This window comes from Mycotypha africana, assembly GCF_025528875.1.
Source record: "Mycotypha africana strain NRRL 2978 chromosome Unknown BDF20scaffold_6, whole genome shotgun sequence".
NCBI classification, from domain to species: domain Eukaryota; kingdom Fungi; phylum Mucoromycota; class Mucoromycetes; order Mucorales; family Mycotyphaceae; genus Mycotypha; species Mycotypha africana.
Window position 1 is genome coordinate 415818 of NW_026515730.1, and position 17036 is coordinate 432853.

The 17036-nt window shown below is 38.4% G+C and overlaps 8 protein-coding genes across 8 annotated transcripts; 5 read left to right on the forward strand and 3 right to left on the reverse strand.

Moving 5' to 3' along the window:
• Positions 1–167: 167 nt before the first annotated feature.
• On the forward strand, positions 168–1198 carry BDF20DRAFT_873175 (40S ribosomal protein S23). The gene is made up of 2 exons (XM_053081184.1): positions 168–185; positions 588–1198. Exons 1-2 carry the CDS (start codon positions 182–184, stop codon positions 1019–1021), a joined length of 438 nt encoding a protein of 145 aa, XP_052935419.1. The 5' UTR covers positions 168–181; the 3' UTR covers positions 1022–1198.
• Positions 1199–1548: 350 nt separating this feature from the next.
• BDF20DRAFT_821080 (uncharacterized protein) lies at positions 1549–2762 on the forward strand (the record flags this gene model as incomplete). Its single annotated transcript, XM_053077587.1, has 3 exons — positions 1549–1630; positions 1735–2055; positions 2095–2762. 3 exons carry the CDS (start codon positions 1549–1551, stop codon positions 2760–2762), a joined length of 1071 nt encoding a protein of 356 aa, XP_052935420.1.
• Positions 2763–3880: 1118 nt separating this feature from the next.
• BDF20DRAFT_873179 (programmed cell death protein 2) lies at positions 3881–5558 on the reverse strand. The gene is made up of 3 exons (XM_053081185.1): positions 5422–5558; positions 5156–5328; positions 3881–5061 (listed from the first exon to the last, which is right to left on the reverse strand). The coding sequence occupies exons 1-3, from the start codon at positions 5530–5532 to the stop codon at positions 3999–4001; spliced, it is 1347 nt and encodes a 448-aa protein (XP_052935421.1). The 5' UTR covers positions 5533–5558; the 3' UTR covers positions 3881–3998.
• A 130-nt stretch (positions 5559–5688) lies between these two features.
• BDF20DRAFT_906343 (acyl-CoA dehydrogenase/oxidase C-terminal) lies at positions 5689–7801 on the reverse strand (the record flags this gene model as incomplete). Its single annotated transcript, XM_053083264.1, has 7 exons — positions 5689–6069; positions 6162–6707; positions 6780–6929; positions 7027–7243; positions 7318–7390; positions 7483–7601; positions 7671–7801. 7 exons carry the CDS (start codon positions 7799–7801, stop codon positions 5689–5691), a joined length of 1617 nt encoding a protein of 538 aa, XP_052935422.1.
• Positions 7802–8788: 987 nt separating this feature from the next.
• BDF20DRAFT_792233 (Spo7-like protein-domain-containing protein) lies at positions 8789–9455 on the forward strand (the record flags this gene model as incomplete). Its single annotated transcript, XM_053076210.1, has 4 exons — positions 8789–8879; positions 8980–9047; positions 9108–9217; positions 9281–9455. Coding segments are annotated over 4 exons (444 nt in total), but the record flags the coding sequence as incomplete, so codon positions are not given.
• A 235-nt stretch (positions 9456–9690) lies between these two features.
• BDF20DRAFT_906344 (uncharacterized protein) lies at positions 9691–9882 on the reverse strand (the record flags this gene model as incomplete). Its single annotated transcript, XM_053083265.1, has 1 exon — positions 9691–9882. One exon carries the CDS (start codon positions 9880–9882, stop codon positions 9691–9693), a length of 192 nt encoding a protein of 63 aa, XP_052935424.1.
• A 1556-nt stretch (positions 9883–11438) lies between these two features.
• BDF20DRAFT_913511 (MBOAT, membrane-bound O-acyltransferase family-domain-containing protein) lies at positions 11439–13416 on the forward strand (the record flags this gene model as incomplete). Its single annotated transcript, XM_053084081.1, has 4 exons — positions 11439–11763; positions 11840–12232; positions 12334–13228; positions 13326–13416. 4 exons carry the CDS (start codon positions 11439–11441, stop codon positions 13414–13416), a joined length of 1704 nt encoding a protein of 567 aa, XP_052935425.1.
• Positions 13417–13844: 428 nt separating this feature from the next.
• BDF20DRAFT_913512 (uncharacterized protein) lies at positions 13845–16722 on the forward strand (the record flags this gene model as incomplete). Its single annotated transcript, XM_053084082.1, has 11 exons — positions 13845–14066; positions 14134–14247; positions 14328–14346; positions 14413–14521; positions 14620–14707; positions 14793–14849; positions 14931–14997; positions 15080–15163; positions 15258–16234; positions 16303–16575; positions 16657–16722. The coding sequence occupies 11 exons, from the start codon at positions 13845–13847 to the stop codon at positions 16720–16722; spliced, it is 2076 nt and encodes a 691-aa protein (XP_052935426.1).
• Between the last annotated feature and the right edge of the window lie 314 nt (positions 16723–17036).

Sequence of the window (17036 nt, forward strand, 5' to 3'; positions counted from 1 at the left end):
TTGTCTCAACAGCGGGTAAGAGAGTTATTGATTTCGACCAATCACTTCGTTTTGTGACAGTGTTCCGATCCATTTCCAATGTGCGTCGGAATCAGGCCACCACGGGTTGTGGAAGGGGGGAGCCATATTATTCTGAGGAAATGGCGACTCTGTGATAACCTTCTTCTAAAAACTAGTAACAATGGGTAAGCTGCACCATACAGTCAACGTGAAATTGGTTTAATGTTGAAATAATGATTGTCATGAAGTGAAAGAGGCAGATGGATGATGAATGCATAGATAAAGTAACAGATGGATGTTTTTCAAAACTGTCAGTCCAACTCATAGATAGCTCAACTCAATTCTCAACATTAAATGAAGATTCAATCATTTCGACGATGGTTCAACTCAACCTACTTGGAAATTGGAGAGTTCAATCACCAGAAACTTTCAGAGTTTGGGAGCCATTCATAGTAGCGATGCCATTTCATCTTTCAAAAGCCTCCATTTCACTTCATGATGACCCATTTCACATTTCGCCAACTATTTTTTTTTTTTTTGTTACTTTTTTTCTGACACATGTAATTATGTTTCTTTGTCTTAACTAGGTAAGGGTCAACCTAGAGGTTTGAACGCAGCTCGTAAGCTCCGTATTCACCGTCGTGATCAACGTTGGGCTGATAAGCAATACAAGAAGAGAGCTCTCGGTACTGCTTACCGTTCCTCTCCCTTCGGTGGTTCTTCTCACGCTAAGGGTATTGTTCTCGAAAAGATTGGTGTTGAAGCCAAGCAACCTAACTCTGCCATTCGTAAGTGTGTCCGTGTCCAACTTATTAAGAACGGTAAGAAGGTCACTGCTTTCGTCCCCAATGATGGTTGTTTGAACTACGTTGATGAAAACGACGAAGTTTTGATTGCCGGTTTCGGTCGTAAAGGTCGCGCCATTGGTGATATTCCTGGTGTCCGTTTCAAGGTCGTCAAGGTTGCTGGTGTCTCTCTCCTTGCTTTGTACAAGGAAAAGAAGGAAAAGCCCAGATCATAAATTATCCGTCTCTTCTTCCACTGGATTGCAAACCAAAAACCTTTACCTTTTTTTTCCCTTTGTGTGTTTCTATTGTGGTGCATTCTCAATGTTTAAACGGCATTGAAAAACACAATGTTTTGTTCTCTCTTTTTTTAAGAAACAAAAATTTGGAATAAAGAAAATTAAATGAACGATCTTTTTTCGGCTCTTACTCAATGCTTGTGTTAGTAAAGTAGAGGTTCCTCAGTCAATGCATATCAATTGAATGATGGTCTATCTTCCAGCTACTTCTGGCACTTGGTAGAAAGATAGAACAAATTTGCTGTTGGCGGATGTTTAATGACGGAACTCAATTCATGGGATTTAGCGTTATATCATTGGATGATACCGTAGAACACGCTGGAAAATTGAGTTCACATTTTTGCATTAAACAATCATATAAATTTGTATCTCGTACTTGCAATATATCATCCTAATTTTCTTTTTTTTTTTTTTTTTTGTCTTTCTGCATTGACCTTTAGAATTATATAATATAAACAATAAAAATGGGTAAAGATTACTACGCTATCCTCGGTATTCCAAGAGATGCAGACGATGATACAATCAAGAAAGCATACCGTAAGCTTGGTAAGTAACTTTTGACTTTTTTGAATTTAATGCAAAAGTGTTGCACTATCTATTTTTTTGGTGAATATTGTTACTGACACATAGCTTGCTTATTGCAAACGTAGCTTTAAAATGGCATCCCGATAGAAATAAAGACAAAGCAGAAGTGGCCAAAGCAAAATTTCAAGAAGTGGGTGAAGCTTACGAAGTATTAAGCGATAAAAATAAACGCGCTATCTTTGATCAATATGGTGAAGAAGGCTTGAAGGCTGGACCACCTCCAAGTGGAGGTGATGGAGGAGCAGGTGGTTTCGCTGGTGATTTTCCTAGTGGTGGTGGTACTTTCCGTTTCTCAACCTCTGGTATGCCAGGAGGCATGGGTGGAGGATTCCATCCTTCTGATGCCGAAGATATCTTTAAGCACTTCTTCGCTTCGTTTGGCGGAGGTGGTTTAGGCGGCATGGGAGGTATGGGAGGTATGGGAGGTATGGGTGGTATGGGTGATAGCATGCCCGGTAATTTCTCCTTCAGTACAGAGGGTGGTATGCCTGGTAGAGGTGGTGGCGCTAGAAGCCGTCGCGCTGGCGGTTTTGGTGGTTTTGAAGACGAAAAACCTCCCGCTATCAAACGTCCATTCCCCATTTCTCTTGAAGACCTGTATAAAGGGGCAACGAAGCGCCTTAAAGTGACCCGTAAATTACGAGATGGTGCTACGGGTCGACCAGTGACGACAGATAAGATTCTAACAATCAATGTAAAACCAGGCTGGAAAGCAGGCACAAAGATTAGATTCCCTGGTGAAGGCGACGAATTAGAGAACGGTCAAACACAAGATATAGAATTTATTGTCGAAGAAAAACCTCATCCTGTGTACAAACGTGAAGGCGACAACTTGCGTATGACAATACAATTAACGCTAGTAGAAGCATTGACAGGCTTCAAGAAGACTATCAAAACATTAGATGATCGTACCCTGAGTGTTAACAATACCAAATCCGTCATTCATTCTGGTCAAGAATCCCGTGTCGCTAACGAAGGAATGCCTAATTCGAAGACCGGCAAAAAAGGTGATTTAATTATTACATACGATGTCAAATTCCCCACCAGCTTAACGGATTCACAGAAAGAAGCCATAAAGAAGGCTCTATCTTAGACGGGGATTTTTTTTTTCTAGTTTTACAAAAAGTAACAATTTGTACAGTTTTCTTCTAAACCACATAAGTCAGTCACCTATGTAAAAAACAAGACAACTCTATATTGTTAGATATCTCTTTCCCATTATCTCTCCACTATATATTCTCCTTTTCATCCTAGCTAATGTGTAAATACTTCCCTATTATCACTCGTCTTATTACTTATACTCATCGATTAAAACAGACCATTTTGTCAGACGCTTACTTTGTGCTTGTTTTTCATTAGAATTCCTTATCGAGATGAGATTCTTCTCTTCCAAATATTTTCATAAATGCTGCTGCTTGTAATACGATTATATGAAGTAGTTCTTTCGAATAAAAGCCAATTTCTAAAATTTGGACAATAAATCCATTATTATCTCTCTTTTTCACAGAAGTTTGAGCAAATAATATGTATAAGCAATTCACTTTTTTTAAACTCATGCTTTACTGTAGCACAGTTGGCAATGATGTGGTAATTTTCAAGTAAAGTAGTAAAACAGACCAAAGCACCGTTTTCTCTTCAGACATCACACAGGCTGTTGTGAATCCTCTGTTTCTGTTACGTTCGTTTACAAGATGTCATCACCGTTCGTTGTCAGCAGTTTGCCCCTCTCAGAATTGAAAGAGATTATCTGAAAGAGAATAAGAAATCAGGAATAGCGTTGCTATAAACGAATCTGCTGTCGTAGGAAAATTGAGGCCGATGGATCAAAAAACAAAAAAATTGGAGATGAATATATCCAAATCTTTAGTTTGCCTTTTTTGAAGACGGCCGCTTTTGTAACCAATCCCTTAGTATTCTTCGTTGAGCTTTCGTGCCTGGTAATCTTTAAACTAAGTTGTCTGTTAGGTTTATAAAAAACGATGCCACAACGATATTGGATTTAAATCGTTTTTCAAAAGGAGTATAGCTTAAACTTGTTTGAATATTGTTTCTCATGGAATTAATTAGCAAATGTTGTAGCAAATGTTGTATAAGAGAAAATGCTCGAGTCATACTGTCCTTTTTCGAAACAACAAAGGTGCGAAATCCTTCATCAATTTCGTAAAAGTTGTATATTCGATTAATCATTCATCATAATGCTATGTATTTTTCGTGTTGATCAAAAATAGTACATATTGCAAAATTTCGATACTTTATTAGAGACAAAAGCGTGAGTATATCCGTATGAATTGTCTACTTTCTACAATTTATGCTTTGCATGACATCTATATTAATCCATCTCATATTGAACAATGAGTTCTTCTTCCATATAAGCCACATCTTCCATATGCCCAGGATGACAGTCTTTTTGGCAAACGAACACTAAAACAGTACCAAATTCCATGCCGACATTCCAGCTGTCTAGTAACGTTTTTTTGGTTTGTTGCTGCTGTTTTTGCTCTTCTTGATTTACTGATTGTTCTTTTGAGGCATACTCTGTTATGGGTAAGACGGATAAAATGTTGGGCATCAATTGGAATTCAAATACACGAGGGCTATTACAGTGAGGACAACGTCTCGATGCTATCTGTTGTTGCTGAGGTTGTAAAGCAGAATAGAATAAAGGTTGGCCATTAAAGTCATACCGAACACATTGGGATGGTGCATATTCCACTCTTTCTGTAAACTTTTTAAACTGTTTATCCACACCTCGTGGTAATGCTTGTTTTTCGTAAGTTTCACCTTGCCATATTTCGCCTTTACTGTCATCCGCGCCATCCACTTCCATAAGCAATTCCTTCTCCATATTCAAATATTCCTGATATTTTGTCATATCAATCCCGGCTATGGTGTTGTTTGCATCTGCCAGGACCGTTGTTTCGTCTTCAATGTAAATGTATCTACTAGGAAATTGAGGGAGCGCCATGGTATCGACAGGATCTTGAATGCCTAGGTTCGTCATCTTCTCAACAAGTTGATCTGTTGTTGAGGGTATATTAGAAGCAACAACAGATGCTGCTGTCTTGTTTCCAAATATGGGTGCGGTTGGCTTGGTTGTCGTTGACCCAAATAAAGGTGCTGGCGAAGTTTTCATCATACCAAACCCACTTCCTACAGCTGCACCGCTTGTTCCAAAACCTGACGTTGTTGACGTTGTCGCCATATTATTGCTATTGTTTCCCCACAAATCGCCCAACTGAAATCCATTTCCGAAGGGTGAAGTATTTTTCGCCTTGGCAGCTGCTTCTGCCTCTGCTTTCTTTTTTTCCTCTCTTTTGCGTTTTTCTGCCTCTTTCTGACGCTGAGCTTTTAAATATACTTCGTCTACCAAGTGTGAGCGCAGAACTTTAAAGCTATAAGCATTCAAGAAAGAAGAGTGTTAGCGAACGGTCCTGTACTCTACTATAGTGTTCTACTAGATTTCAGAAAAAGCGGTTACTACTTTACCTTCCTTCTTTCCTCATGCAGGATCGTTTGTTACAAGCCCACACATACATCACTCGATGGTAGGGTGAATCTGGTAAGGGTGCATATGTTTGAAATATTAAATACATCGGTTGCTTACAAATTTTGCAGTGACAAATTTGTGATGAAGGTGGCGTTTTGGGATCGAGCCAGATCTAAAGTAAAACGACAGATCGATCTTGCAATGAGCGAAAAATTGAACCTAATCTATTTGATTCTTTCCTTGAGAAAAAATCATAAAGGCTTACAGGTAGACCACCTATTTTTGTAGCATAAGCATCATTATCAAGCTCTATTTCTTCATCTGGAAACCCCAAAAGAACTGTGGAATCCTTGTTTGATTGTTTTTTGTTTGACATAATCTGGTAATTTATTGGGAAAATAGACGATAACAGATGCAATTATGCTTTTTTTTTTTCTGGGTTTTACTTTCAAGTGCGGAATCGCAATTTGACCTGAACTGCTGCAGAACAAAGCAACGAGTATAAAGATAACAAATTTAAAACAGTACGCTCTTATATTTTTGCATCATGGCCAAAGACAATTCTGGCTTCTTCTTGTATTTCATAAGGACCAACAGGAATGATTGGCTTTGTAAATTCAAAAGCCTTGCACCACCGTTGAGCTACCAAAATATCTTCTTCGGCGTCCTTTAGGTCATGAGCAGTATCGAAAGCAGCCTGCTCTAACAATAAAGTACCAGCCAGTGTTCTTCCCAAAGCGAAAGTCAACTGCCGAGCATTAGCTTCCACTTCTGCCTTATTTTCTTGTATTGATGAGCTTGCAACAAATTTTTTGATATTTTGCATAGCTGTATCAATAGCTTGAATAATTTTGGATGTAGTCTGATCATCTTTGAAAATAGCTTTAGCATACTTGGTTTTGTCTTTTACGACCTATATAACACCCAAAAAAAAAAAAAAAAAAAAAAAAACCATGTCAGTGGCAATAGGGCAGAGAATCATCAATGATAGATTGAAAATATAACCTTTTCAAATGTCAGCAAACATTGTCCTTTCGTCTCTCGCATGACGCGTAAGACATCCATGGCCAGTACATTGGTCGTACCTTCCCATATTGTATTGACCTGCGCATCACGCAGCTGCCTTCCAATGCCTATTTCTTCCATATACCCTTGGCCTCCTAATGCCTCCATAGCCTCGCTACAAGCAGTGACACCCATCTTACAAACATAAGCCTTAGCAATGGGTGTTAGGAACCGTAAAATAACCATGTCCTCATTGTCGTTGTTGCTGCTGCTGCCATGATGAGAGCATTCTGTACGGCCTAAAAGTTGAATACAGTAGAAAGCAAGTTGTGCACCAGCACGAAATACTAACTCCAAGTCAGCCAACGTCGTAATATGAAGAGGTGTCTGATCCAAGCGTTTACCGAACGCTTGACGTTTTCCTGCGAAATCCTTAGCAATAGCTAAAGAACGTCGTAAAGAACAGACAACACCTAAGCAAGCATAGATACGAGTAATATTTAGTATAGCAGCAATACAAGGTACACCACGGCCTGGCTTGCCCAGCTAAAAGTTGATATAAATTAGTTATGAATATCCATTTGTGGATCAGCATTCCATCTTTTCTTCCCTCCTTACCATTTTAGCTTGCATCCTGTTTAACTCAAGTTCGGCAGTGGGTAACCCTTTCGTCCCATATTTATTCTTCAGTCGATGAACGCGAACACCATTAAGCTGACCATTAGGCAATCTCATTTCTGCAATATAGAGAGACAGGCCTTTACTTCCCTATGATCAAGAAATCGAAACGGTATCTGTCGATTGTTAGGAAAATTGTTTCTAGTTTTATACCGGTCAAAACTAGCTTAACAAATGATTACGTTACAGTCTTCACGGTGCCATTCTGGGTATTCACGGAACGTGCCAATAGCATGGTTAGATCGGCTGTTGTAGCACTAGAGAACCATTTGAATCCAGAGATAGACCAAGTATTTGTGGTTGGATCAAGTAATTTAGCTTGCGTTTCTGACCGACTCACATCGCTACCGCCAGGCCGTTCAGTCATCCACTGACCGCTTGTCCAGAATTTAGCAGGGTCACGACTGCATACAATAATAAAACATCATCTGAGAAACAGTACCATCAGAATCTCCTCTGTAAAATATATTATACAAACCTAATGAGCCGAGAATAATATTGTTTTTTCATTTCTTCTGTACCTATCAACTCCAAAACACGAGCAGCACCATCTATTGTTTTGACAAATATATATATATATATATATATATCAACAGTTTCTCCCTTGAGATTGATTTGTTATAAAGACATAATGCTAGGTTACCTGTCATAGATAGCGGGCATGCATACATTGCGGACGAAGGAGCGTAAAGATATTGTTTGGCAAATTGATAAACTCTTGAATACTCTTTGTATCTGCGTTCATAACCGATGGCAATCAACCTGCTCATTGTTTGGGTGTTAGCTTGATTTCTTGTTCAATTATTGGAATAAAACAGAAAAAAAAAGTACCCTTCTTCTGCGGCGACATCGTTCAGTGCCTTCCAACCTGGTGCGGTTGTTATTTCGTCTACACGTCTACACCAAGCATCATATTGTTTTAATTTAGGATAATTATCCGGTGTTTCTACATTATCACCCATGGCAGCAATATCTTACATACGATTGAAACAAGTATAATTGAGCTCCTTTTCCATGTAGCTAGCGTTTCTCCAAGCTATCATGCTACTTTACCTGTGACGACTCTTTCACCGAAGTGAGATAAATCAGATTCAATTTCTTGTAAAACAGACAAAGGTAAAATTCTTTTCAGAATATTTTGGAGTACAATATCATCGTCATATTGGTTTTTTAGTTCTGGTGGTTCCTAAATATTGAACAAGGAGCTGTTTATTAAAGGTTCCTTTATGGTACATAGAGATGGAGTGTTCATATTCCGTGCCGCACCTGAAGGAAGCCTTGATCCGAGTTGGCTATTGGACCTGGTTGCTGAACAGACATAGCTCACTCTCAAGTGAAAGAAAAAGGATACGAATTACATCAAGAATCAAGAAATATAAGACGGACCACGTTTTTGCGGCATATGCATTTCCCACCATAATCTGTGGAGAAAGCTGGATATTAAAACACATAAATCGTAAAAATGGCTTACTAGTTGCTGATGCTTTAGCTCGCTACTCTAACAAAATCAAACAATTTCTGATTTGTGTCAATTATCTTTATTGATATGAACTATGACCTACATTCTTTCCGCTACTAGTTTTTGCTTTCTCCAGCAATCTTACGTAATCTGATGTTATGTTTCATGATCACCAACAAAGGGTCACCATGGATTTTTTTTTTTATGAATTCATGCTCCTCGATATTTTTTTTTGTTCCCAAGCAGGGCAAATCCATTGTTGCTGCTGGCTTCAATTCCGATCCTTTTTTTTAGAAAAAGCCCATCCCCTTTTGCTGTACCTGCTATATTCCTCTTCTTCTTGTGAACAATGAATGATAGTATTTCATTAGAAGAGAAAACGTTAAAAGAGAATCAGACCGAACATGATACGTCACCTCTGACTACATCCACTGTGAAAAATGGGGTGCCACCTAACAGCAACAGCAGTACTTCAAGCAGTAACAACAGTAATACGGCTACTTATAGAGATCTTGTCATTTTTGAAGAACGATTGCGAGGCAACATGGCGAGATTAAGGAAACGAAAAAGAAAATATGAAAGTAAGAAACTTACAAAAGAGTGGTAAGAATAGAAAGCTGACACCTAGTTTCCAGAACTAATCGTAACCTTATACTTTCTGACATTACAAACTACTTCTAGCCTTGTTGATCAGTTTATTTACTTCGTTAATATACTTCTTTTATGCCGTTTTCATCGATCCTAGCAAGGTACTACTCTTTTCATGTGTCTGAGTGCTACATGCACATATGCTAAAATAATTCTTGTAGGTTTTTCTGATTCACTTACTCAACACGGTAGCGTTATTAAGTATAGCCGGTGGGCTTGTCTTTTTCTATCGTTCCGGGCTTTATTCAGAAAAGATAGTTTATGCACAAAAGTAAGAGCGAATGGTAAAAAAGAAGTGATAGAATCCCAGTGCTTACACACTATTTTTGCGTAGATTCGTACCTCATTGTAATAGAGCATTGGCAGCTTTTAATTTGGAATTCAACAAAAAACGGACTGGAGGGTTAAGCTTCCTATCCAATATACCACAACAATTTCAAGAAGGATTTGAACAATATAGAAAACAATATCATTTGAGAAAGAAAGCTAGACAAGCGAAATTAAAGAAGCGAGCACAGGCAGCAGCAGCAGCAGCAGCAGCAACAGCACAAACACCACAATCTTCAGTTTCAGATAGAAAGTGAACCACCGTACCCCCACATTCTCGAGGTCTGTTATTTTGTTGCTGCGTTCATGTTCCTTTATTTATTATACATATACATAGTGAAACTTTTCTTTGCGTTCTATTTATTCAGTCTATATACTGTAGTTATCACTACTTCTATTGCTACTTATCCACGACTATTAAAAATCTGTCACTCTTCCTCCGAAGCTCCAGTCGTTGTATTTGACAGGTTCGTTTTTTGGTCCATTCACTTCCCCTGTTTGAGGATTGACGTCTCCTTCAAATTCAGGTTTTGGCTTCGGAATCGCATCATCGTGTAAATCACTACTTTTGGCATCTTGTTGTGCCTTTTTACGAATGAGTTCAAGCATTTCTTTTTGTTGTGTTTTGTTTCCCAAGGGTAATGGTCCTGGTCGATTGAGCGAAGTATATTGGCGTTGTCTGGTTACAATCGAGGCTGTGTTTGTTACAGACCTTCTGAACATTTGCTGATATTTTGTAGGGTTGTATGGTGTGGGGTAATAGCGGGAAAAAAAAAAGAAGAGACCAACAAAGCTGAATATGAAAGGCATGTAGGCAATAAACCGCAGTCAACGGCAGCGGACAGTTACACCCACAGCTGGTTTGTAGAAGGGGAAGCCCCCTTCTCTTGCATACTGCTTTCTACCTCTCTTCAGTAGCATACCATAAGCATAGATGTTTTGCCAAGTTCTTCACATTGTTCTATTAGACGACGAAATGTATTTCATGTAATATTATTGGAAAAGAAAAGGCGCTCAAAAGGACGAGATGTTGCCCAAACAACATCCATAGAATTTGTTGTATTCCACATCATTGAGGAGCCACAAAGAAAGCTTTCGGTAGTGAGAGAGCTTTTACGCCATTTGGTAAAGGGTGAGCTGGCAATCTTTGATATGTACTTCTCATGACCAAATTCCCTACCTGCGAATTTTACGATTTTATATATACACATATAGTACGATTGCCCCTTTCCTTGTTTTAAAAGCAAAATTTCCCTCTCATATTGGCATCTATACTCATAAAGAAAGATGTAGGTATATGCTTATTGAATACTTACATAGTTGAATCGGTATAGCGAACCTGCCTCAGCTCGCATAAATTAGCCACGGAAAGGAAAAAGAAAACAATGCGGATTTGTAACAGATTCAGTAATCATGTTGTACAAGGCCAGCAACTTTATATTACGACAATATACACCAGCAGAGGCGAAACGAAGAACGTGGAGATAGGTTGATGAAGGGAACTAACATAAGTATACAACAACTTGCGTAACCATCATCAGCATGTGATTACTTCTAGGCATTTCTGTTTGCGTAGTATTAAATACAGAAAGAAGACGTAAGGGGAGGCATGTCTGACTAAAGAATATCAATTTTCGGTTTTTTGTCATTTGTTACAGAAGGGCTTGTGTACACTTACGAATTCAATGCAAAACACTCAAACAAATAAGCCAGGTGATTTATACTTACAGTTTGATTATTGACCGATAGACATAGTTACATAGGTTGAACAAAATTCTAACAATAAAAAATAAAAATAAAATTAAGCTTGCAGAAATAAGATAATAAGTTCCTTAACGCTAGCAAAGGGGTTAGAGCTTTTCTTGTTTAAAGCGTGAAAATTACCAAAAAATACCTGATGTATGTATGCTCGGAGCATGCAAAAATAAGGGAAGCCAAAAATATACAAATAGTCTCGTTCTTTTGATTTCTCTGATGATGGGCTCTTTCCTCTTTTCCTCTTTTTCTTTTATTCTTTGCTGAAACAGGAATACTAGACTCTATACCATTGTTTGGCAACTTTTTCTTGGTAGAAAGTCGATACCAGTCTCCCTATTTCATTCTATATATACATATATTTTTTATTTTATTTTTTTTTCATTTCTTGAAAAGAATCGAGCAAAAATATGGTCACAGTCAGAAGACGGCCGCTCAAAGTCGTGACAGACAGTGAAGATGATCAGAGCGATTCCAGACAACTTCGCGATCTGCATCTCACCAATAGTTCGAAGCGCAACAAGAGCCATAAGAGTACGCCAGAAGAAGAAGAAATAGACGACGACGAGGATGAGTATGAGGATGAAGACGGCAACAAGAATCAATCCAAAAAGAAGAAAAACAACAAGAACTCAGGCATAGCCCATCTTTTACCTATCCATACCATTACGAAACCTTCTGTATTGTCTAAAGAAGCACCACCTGAGAATTACAGTGGGTTTTTACGACTTGGTAGTAAGTTTCAAAAGTAAAAAAGACATGCTCAAATAGAAGATGAGCTTATAAACAACAATTCTGGCTTTTTCTCTAGTGCTCGTTTTGGGTGCAAGTAACATCAGATTAGTGATTGAAAATTGGATGAAATATGGATTATTGATTGGATTACCACATAGTCATATACCCTTCCGTGATTTCGGTTTGTTTCTCTTTGCTTGGTTGTGCATACCGCTCAGTCTAATTGTTACGTTGGTGGTGGAATATGGAATTAGTCAGTTGGCAATGGTAGCGGCTACAGGGAAAATGGATAACGGCAAACCGGATGATGGAGACACAGCGGTACTAAAGACGGCAGTGTTTCAACAGCAATTTAGAAAGAAGTTGAGTCTTTTGGAAAATGTAGTCGGATTCACTCATTTTTCACATTTAGTGCTATTGATCAGCTTTCCATCTTATATCACGTATAAGCACATATATCATCCAATAGGTAAAGAGAGAAAAAAAAAAAAAAAAAAAAAAAAGTAACATACTAGAAATAGACTTGTTTGCTTGATCTGCGACTAAAAATCCACGTTCCTGTGTTTCTAGTTGGCTCAGGACTTACATTGATTTGCTTGATTACATTCTTGAAATTGATTTCTTATGTCCTCACCAATAGACAATTACGCCAAGCTTATCTAAAAGCGCATCGTACAAGAAGCAACAAAACCGCTGCTGATACAAACCCTACTACATACGACAATTCTCAGAAAATCACTGACAACCAAAAAGCCAGTAAAACAATAATCAACCCAGAATCATTATATGATAAAGAAGCTGCTTATCCCAACAACATCAATCTCAAAAATCTTTTATATTTCATCTTTGCTCCTACATTATGCTACCAACCATCCTATCCACGTTCACCAAAATTTCGCAAAACCTTTTTCTTGAAACGAGTGGGTGAACTCTGCTGCTGTTTAGCTATGATGTATATCCTTTCTGAGCAATACGCTAAACCCACTTTGGCTAATTCCATCAAAGCGCTTGAAGACAAAGACATCATTATTATCATTGAGCGTGTGCTTAAGTTGTCCACGACTGCTGTCGTTATCTGGCTCTTAATGTTCTACGCTCTTTTCCATGCTACTTTGAATATTTTGGCTGAGGTGTTGCGATTTGGCGATCGCACATTCTACTTAGCTTGGTGGAATTCCGGTAATTTGGCCACTTACTGGCGATTATGGAATCGACCCGTCTATTTATTCTTCAAAAGACATGTCTATATACCCTTTGTTCAGATGGGCGTACCTCCATTTGTATGTCAATTCTTGGTGTTCTTAGTATCTGCTGTTTTGCATGAGGTATTAGTCGGTATACCTACTCATTCCATCACTGGGTTTGCGTTCTTTGGTATGTTGGGCCAAATTCCGCTTATTGCTATTACAGCTCTCTTAGAGAAATGGAGAGGAAAAGGTACAGCTTTAGGCAATACTATATTTTGGTAAGTATCGTCATAATAAGGGAAGAAGAGTGTGGCATGAGGGTAAGTAGACATGAACTAATCAAGCGTTAATGCATATTGTGAACTCTTGAAATAGGGTTACTTTTTGCGTTGTAGGTCAACCTACCATTGCTTTATTGTATTACTATCAATGGACCGCAACTCATAGAATTTCAAGCACCAGTTGATAATTTAGGCTTTTTTATTTATCCTTGCTTGATCCGTATCTCTCTTGCGAAGATTGACTCATATTTATTGATAATATTATGTTGAATAAAAAATAAACATTTTTAAAAATTGTTCGACATAGCAAACGAAAAATAAGCATTCTCCAACGTAAAACCTTCAGCACGACTATCAACGGGATCTCGGTTAGCAGCCGCATCTACTGGTGTGATTGTCACTGTGTTCATGTTACGAATAGTCATATGGATACTGCATCGTGGGGGAAGGATTCAGGGGAAGTGTAGAGCAGTAACATTATGCAGAGATTTATATCCACTTTATCGTTGTGCTACCATGGAAAGACAACTTAAGGTATCAAAAAAACCAGACATTTCACTTTTTCATTTTCTTTTTTAAATCTTTTGAGTTTCTTCTTCAAAGTTGTAGAAAAATGACGGCCATAACTGCTATCAAAAATGTTAAAGCTTTACAACAAATGTCGGCTGACATAGAAGAAGCTCGCCAAAACGCCAGTTTTTCTACTCAATCTATGCTTTTCTTACTACACGGAGGGAAAGAAAAGATTGCGAAAATCAATCAGTTGAGAGCTTTGATCGAGCAAGAACCTCTTTTAGCAGATAAGTCGTTAACACCTTTTCAAAGCAGGCAAGAGGTAAGAGCAGTCATCATTAAAGTCGCCCTCTGATAATTAAATAGTAACTAACGTTGATTTAAAACAGCAATTGCATCAAGCTTTATTATTATCGAAGCGTCTTGTTGAAATAATTGAGGAAAAGAATCTAAGCGATGCAGACTTTGCAATGTTATTCGAGCAATTGGATATTTTGACTCCTGTAAGTGATGACATACTATTAAACAGTTTATTCACACTCAAGTGCCGTTCTAACCATGCTAAACTAAATGTTCTTTATAGCTTGCTTTGCATTACTCAGGTACTAAACATAATCAGATGTAATTTGAATTGAATTCTATAACATTTATATTTTCTTTTTTTCTAGCATTTATGCCAGTTATTAAAAGTCAAGGAACCACTGAACAAGTTGAGAAATGGTATAACGCTTCTAAAAAACACGCTATAGTTGGGTGTTATGCACAAACTGAGTTAAGGTATTAAAAACGGGTTGATCTGCATGCTGCTGCGAAAAAGTTGGATAGTGCAGAGATATAAAGAATTCCATTTGCTTTTGAAATAATTTGATCAATAGTCATGGATCTAATGTGGCTGGTCTGACTACTATGGCTATTTTTGACGAAAAGACAGATGAATTCATCATTCATAGTCCAGATATCACTGTAAGGGAGAGTTGTTTTGTCGAAAATCTCAAGATCGACGATATTGATTCTTCACATCTTCCTTTATTACTCTTTATTGTTATAGGCAGCTAAATGGTGGATAGGCGGTTTAGGTGTAGCCAGCACACATGCTGTTGTACAGGTAACAATCAAAAAAAAAAAAACTAGGAACACAATTTTACCAACAATGGGCGAAAAATTCTTACCACCGTGATATAATCAGGCACAACTCATTTTGAACGGAAAATCGCACGGACCCCATCTTTTTATCGTTCCGATTCGATCCCCAGGTAATGACTCCGTATTTAAAAGCTTTATCCACATCAGAATTGTATTAATGAAAGTGATTGCTTTGCGCGTACATAAAAATAGTTGATTTGAAGCCTTGTAAAGGAGTTATAGTGGGTGATATAGGCCCTAAAGCTTATGGCGGATTTTCCACTACTGATAATGGCTGTAAGCGCCTATCTTATAGTTTACTTTTTTTCGTTTTTCTGTTACTAACGTTGTGCCTGCACCATTCGCACTATTGCTACAATAATAACGATAGTTGCTCTGTTTGATCATGTCCGTATCCCTCGCGATAATATGCTTATGAAGTTTGCTAAGGTAACTCGAAACGGGCAATACATACCACCGGTTCACGACAAGCTCTCTTACGGTAGTATGGTCAAACTTCGGGTTGACATTGTCCACAACGCTGGTTGGTTGCTTGGTAAAGCATGTACGATCGCGACTCGTTATTGTACAGTGCGTCGACAATTTCATCCGCTGACCCAAAAAGAAAGAGGAAAGGGCTTGGAAGCTCAAGTTATCTCCTACTCTTCTGTTCAACACCGCCTCATGCCATTGATTGCCATGTCTTACGGTATTATCTTAGTAGGTGAACAACTCTTCAACCAATTCGGTGTTTTGATGCAGCAGTTGGAAAGAAATAACGCTGCTTTGTTACCTGAACTGCACGCTACCTCTTGTGCGCTTAAGAGTTGGAGCACACGTCGGTCTACGGAGGGTATCGAAGAATGTAGAAAATCAATGGGGGGCCACGGATATTCTATTTTTAGCGGTGTTTCGGAACTGTTTGCTACATTCGTCCCTTCTAATACATATGAAGGGGACAACTTTGTTTTGGCTCAACAAGTAGGACGCTTTTTATTGAAGCAGTTACAATTAGTCGCCAGCGGTAAGAGCAGTAGTTCCACCACCGTTGACTATTTGAATAAGTTAAGCAAAATAGGCACAATGGGTCACTATCAGTTCCAAGACAGTGTCGTTGAAGAAGCTATTTTAAACCCTCAGGTTCAGTTGGAGCTGTTTGGTATTCGCACTGCTAGACTAGTGGCTGACTTAGGCCAACAGTTGCAACTGGGAAGGCCTTGGTCAGATGTAAATATGGAATGCTGGACTGTTAATCTGGCTCATGCAGAATACTTGGTTCTGAAGAGTATGATTGCTAAAGTTCAGTCCGTACGCGAAGACAAGGAATACGGACCATTGGCATCCATTTTGAAAGCAGTAACTGATCTGGTAAAAATATGTTGAATGTGTATATCTCTTTTGGCGTTGATCATTAACGCTTAACACTTTATCAAAAGTTCTGCTTATCTACTCTAGCAACAACTTCACTGGCCACTTTTCTTTCTACAGATACTATTAAGAACTCTGATCTCCCAGAGATTAACGCAGCTTACCGTAAAGCTATTACTACTGTTCATGAGATGGCCATACCTTTGACCGATAGTTTTGGATTTACCGACCGTGAATTAAATACAGCTCTGGGACGGTATGATGGCCGTGCTTACGAAGCACTTTGGAGCGCTGTTCAAAAAAATCCCGTCAATAAGAAAGAAGAAAACGCTAAACTTAGTGTAAGTATACTCTAATGACAGTTCGTCACATGTACGATGAACTTTGTTGACTCGATGCAATTACTTTTATTTACATAATAGAACTTGGTCTTACAAATTCTTCATCGTGGTGACAATCTAGAGTATATCAAATCATCTAAGTTGTAAGCTTCAAATAAAGGAAAAGCATACTTATGGTGAGTATGCGGCAATTGTATAGCTACATAGTCTCGTTATTAAAGAGCCATTGTTGTAAAATGTAACATTATATATGACACTGTATTGCCTCTGGAATTTTGCGAGCACACACTCCTTGTTCTTATACTACATGATTTATCATAAGCATAATCTAATTATGCACAGCTTACCTGGTTGTAAGACAGTGGCCTTTTCTACTCTACATGAAAATAGCTCCCTGTCCTTCCATTTTTCTTTTGCAATCGCTTACTGAAGTCGTTAACGACTTTTTGTGCTTCCCAAAT

Bases quoted from the DNA above. Each gene is read 5' to 3' on its own strand.
- BDF20DRAFT_873179 (XM_053081185.1), bottom strand. From the start codon at position 5,532: ATGTCAAACAAAAAACAATCAAACAAGGATTCCACAGTTCTTTTGGGG. The intron at 5,329-5,421 runs GTAAGCCTTTAT...GTTTTACTTTAG, and splicing joins CAAAAATAGGTGGTCTACCT to ATCTGGCTCGATCCCAAAAC. The intron at 5,062-5,155 runs GTAAAGTAGTAA...GAATGCTTATAG, and splicing joins TGCATGAGGAAAGAAGGAAG to CTTTAAAGTTCTGCGCTCAC.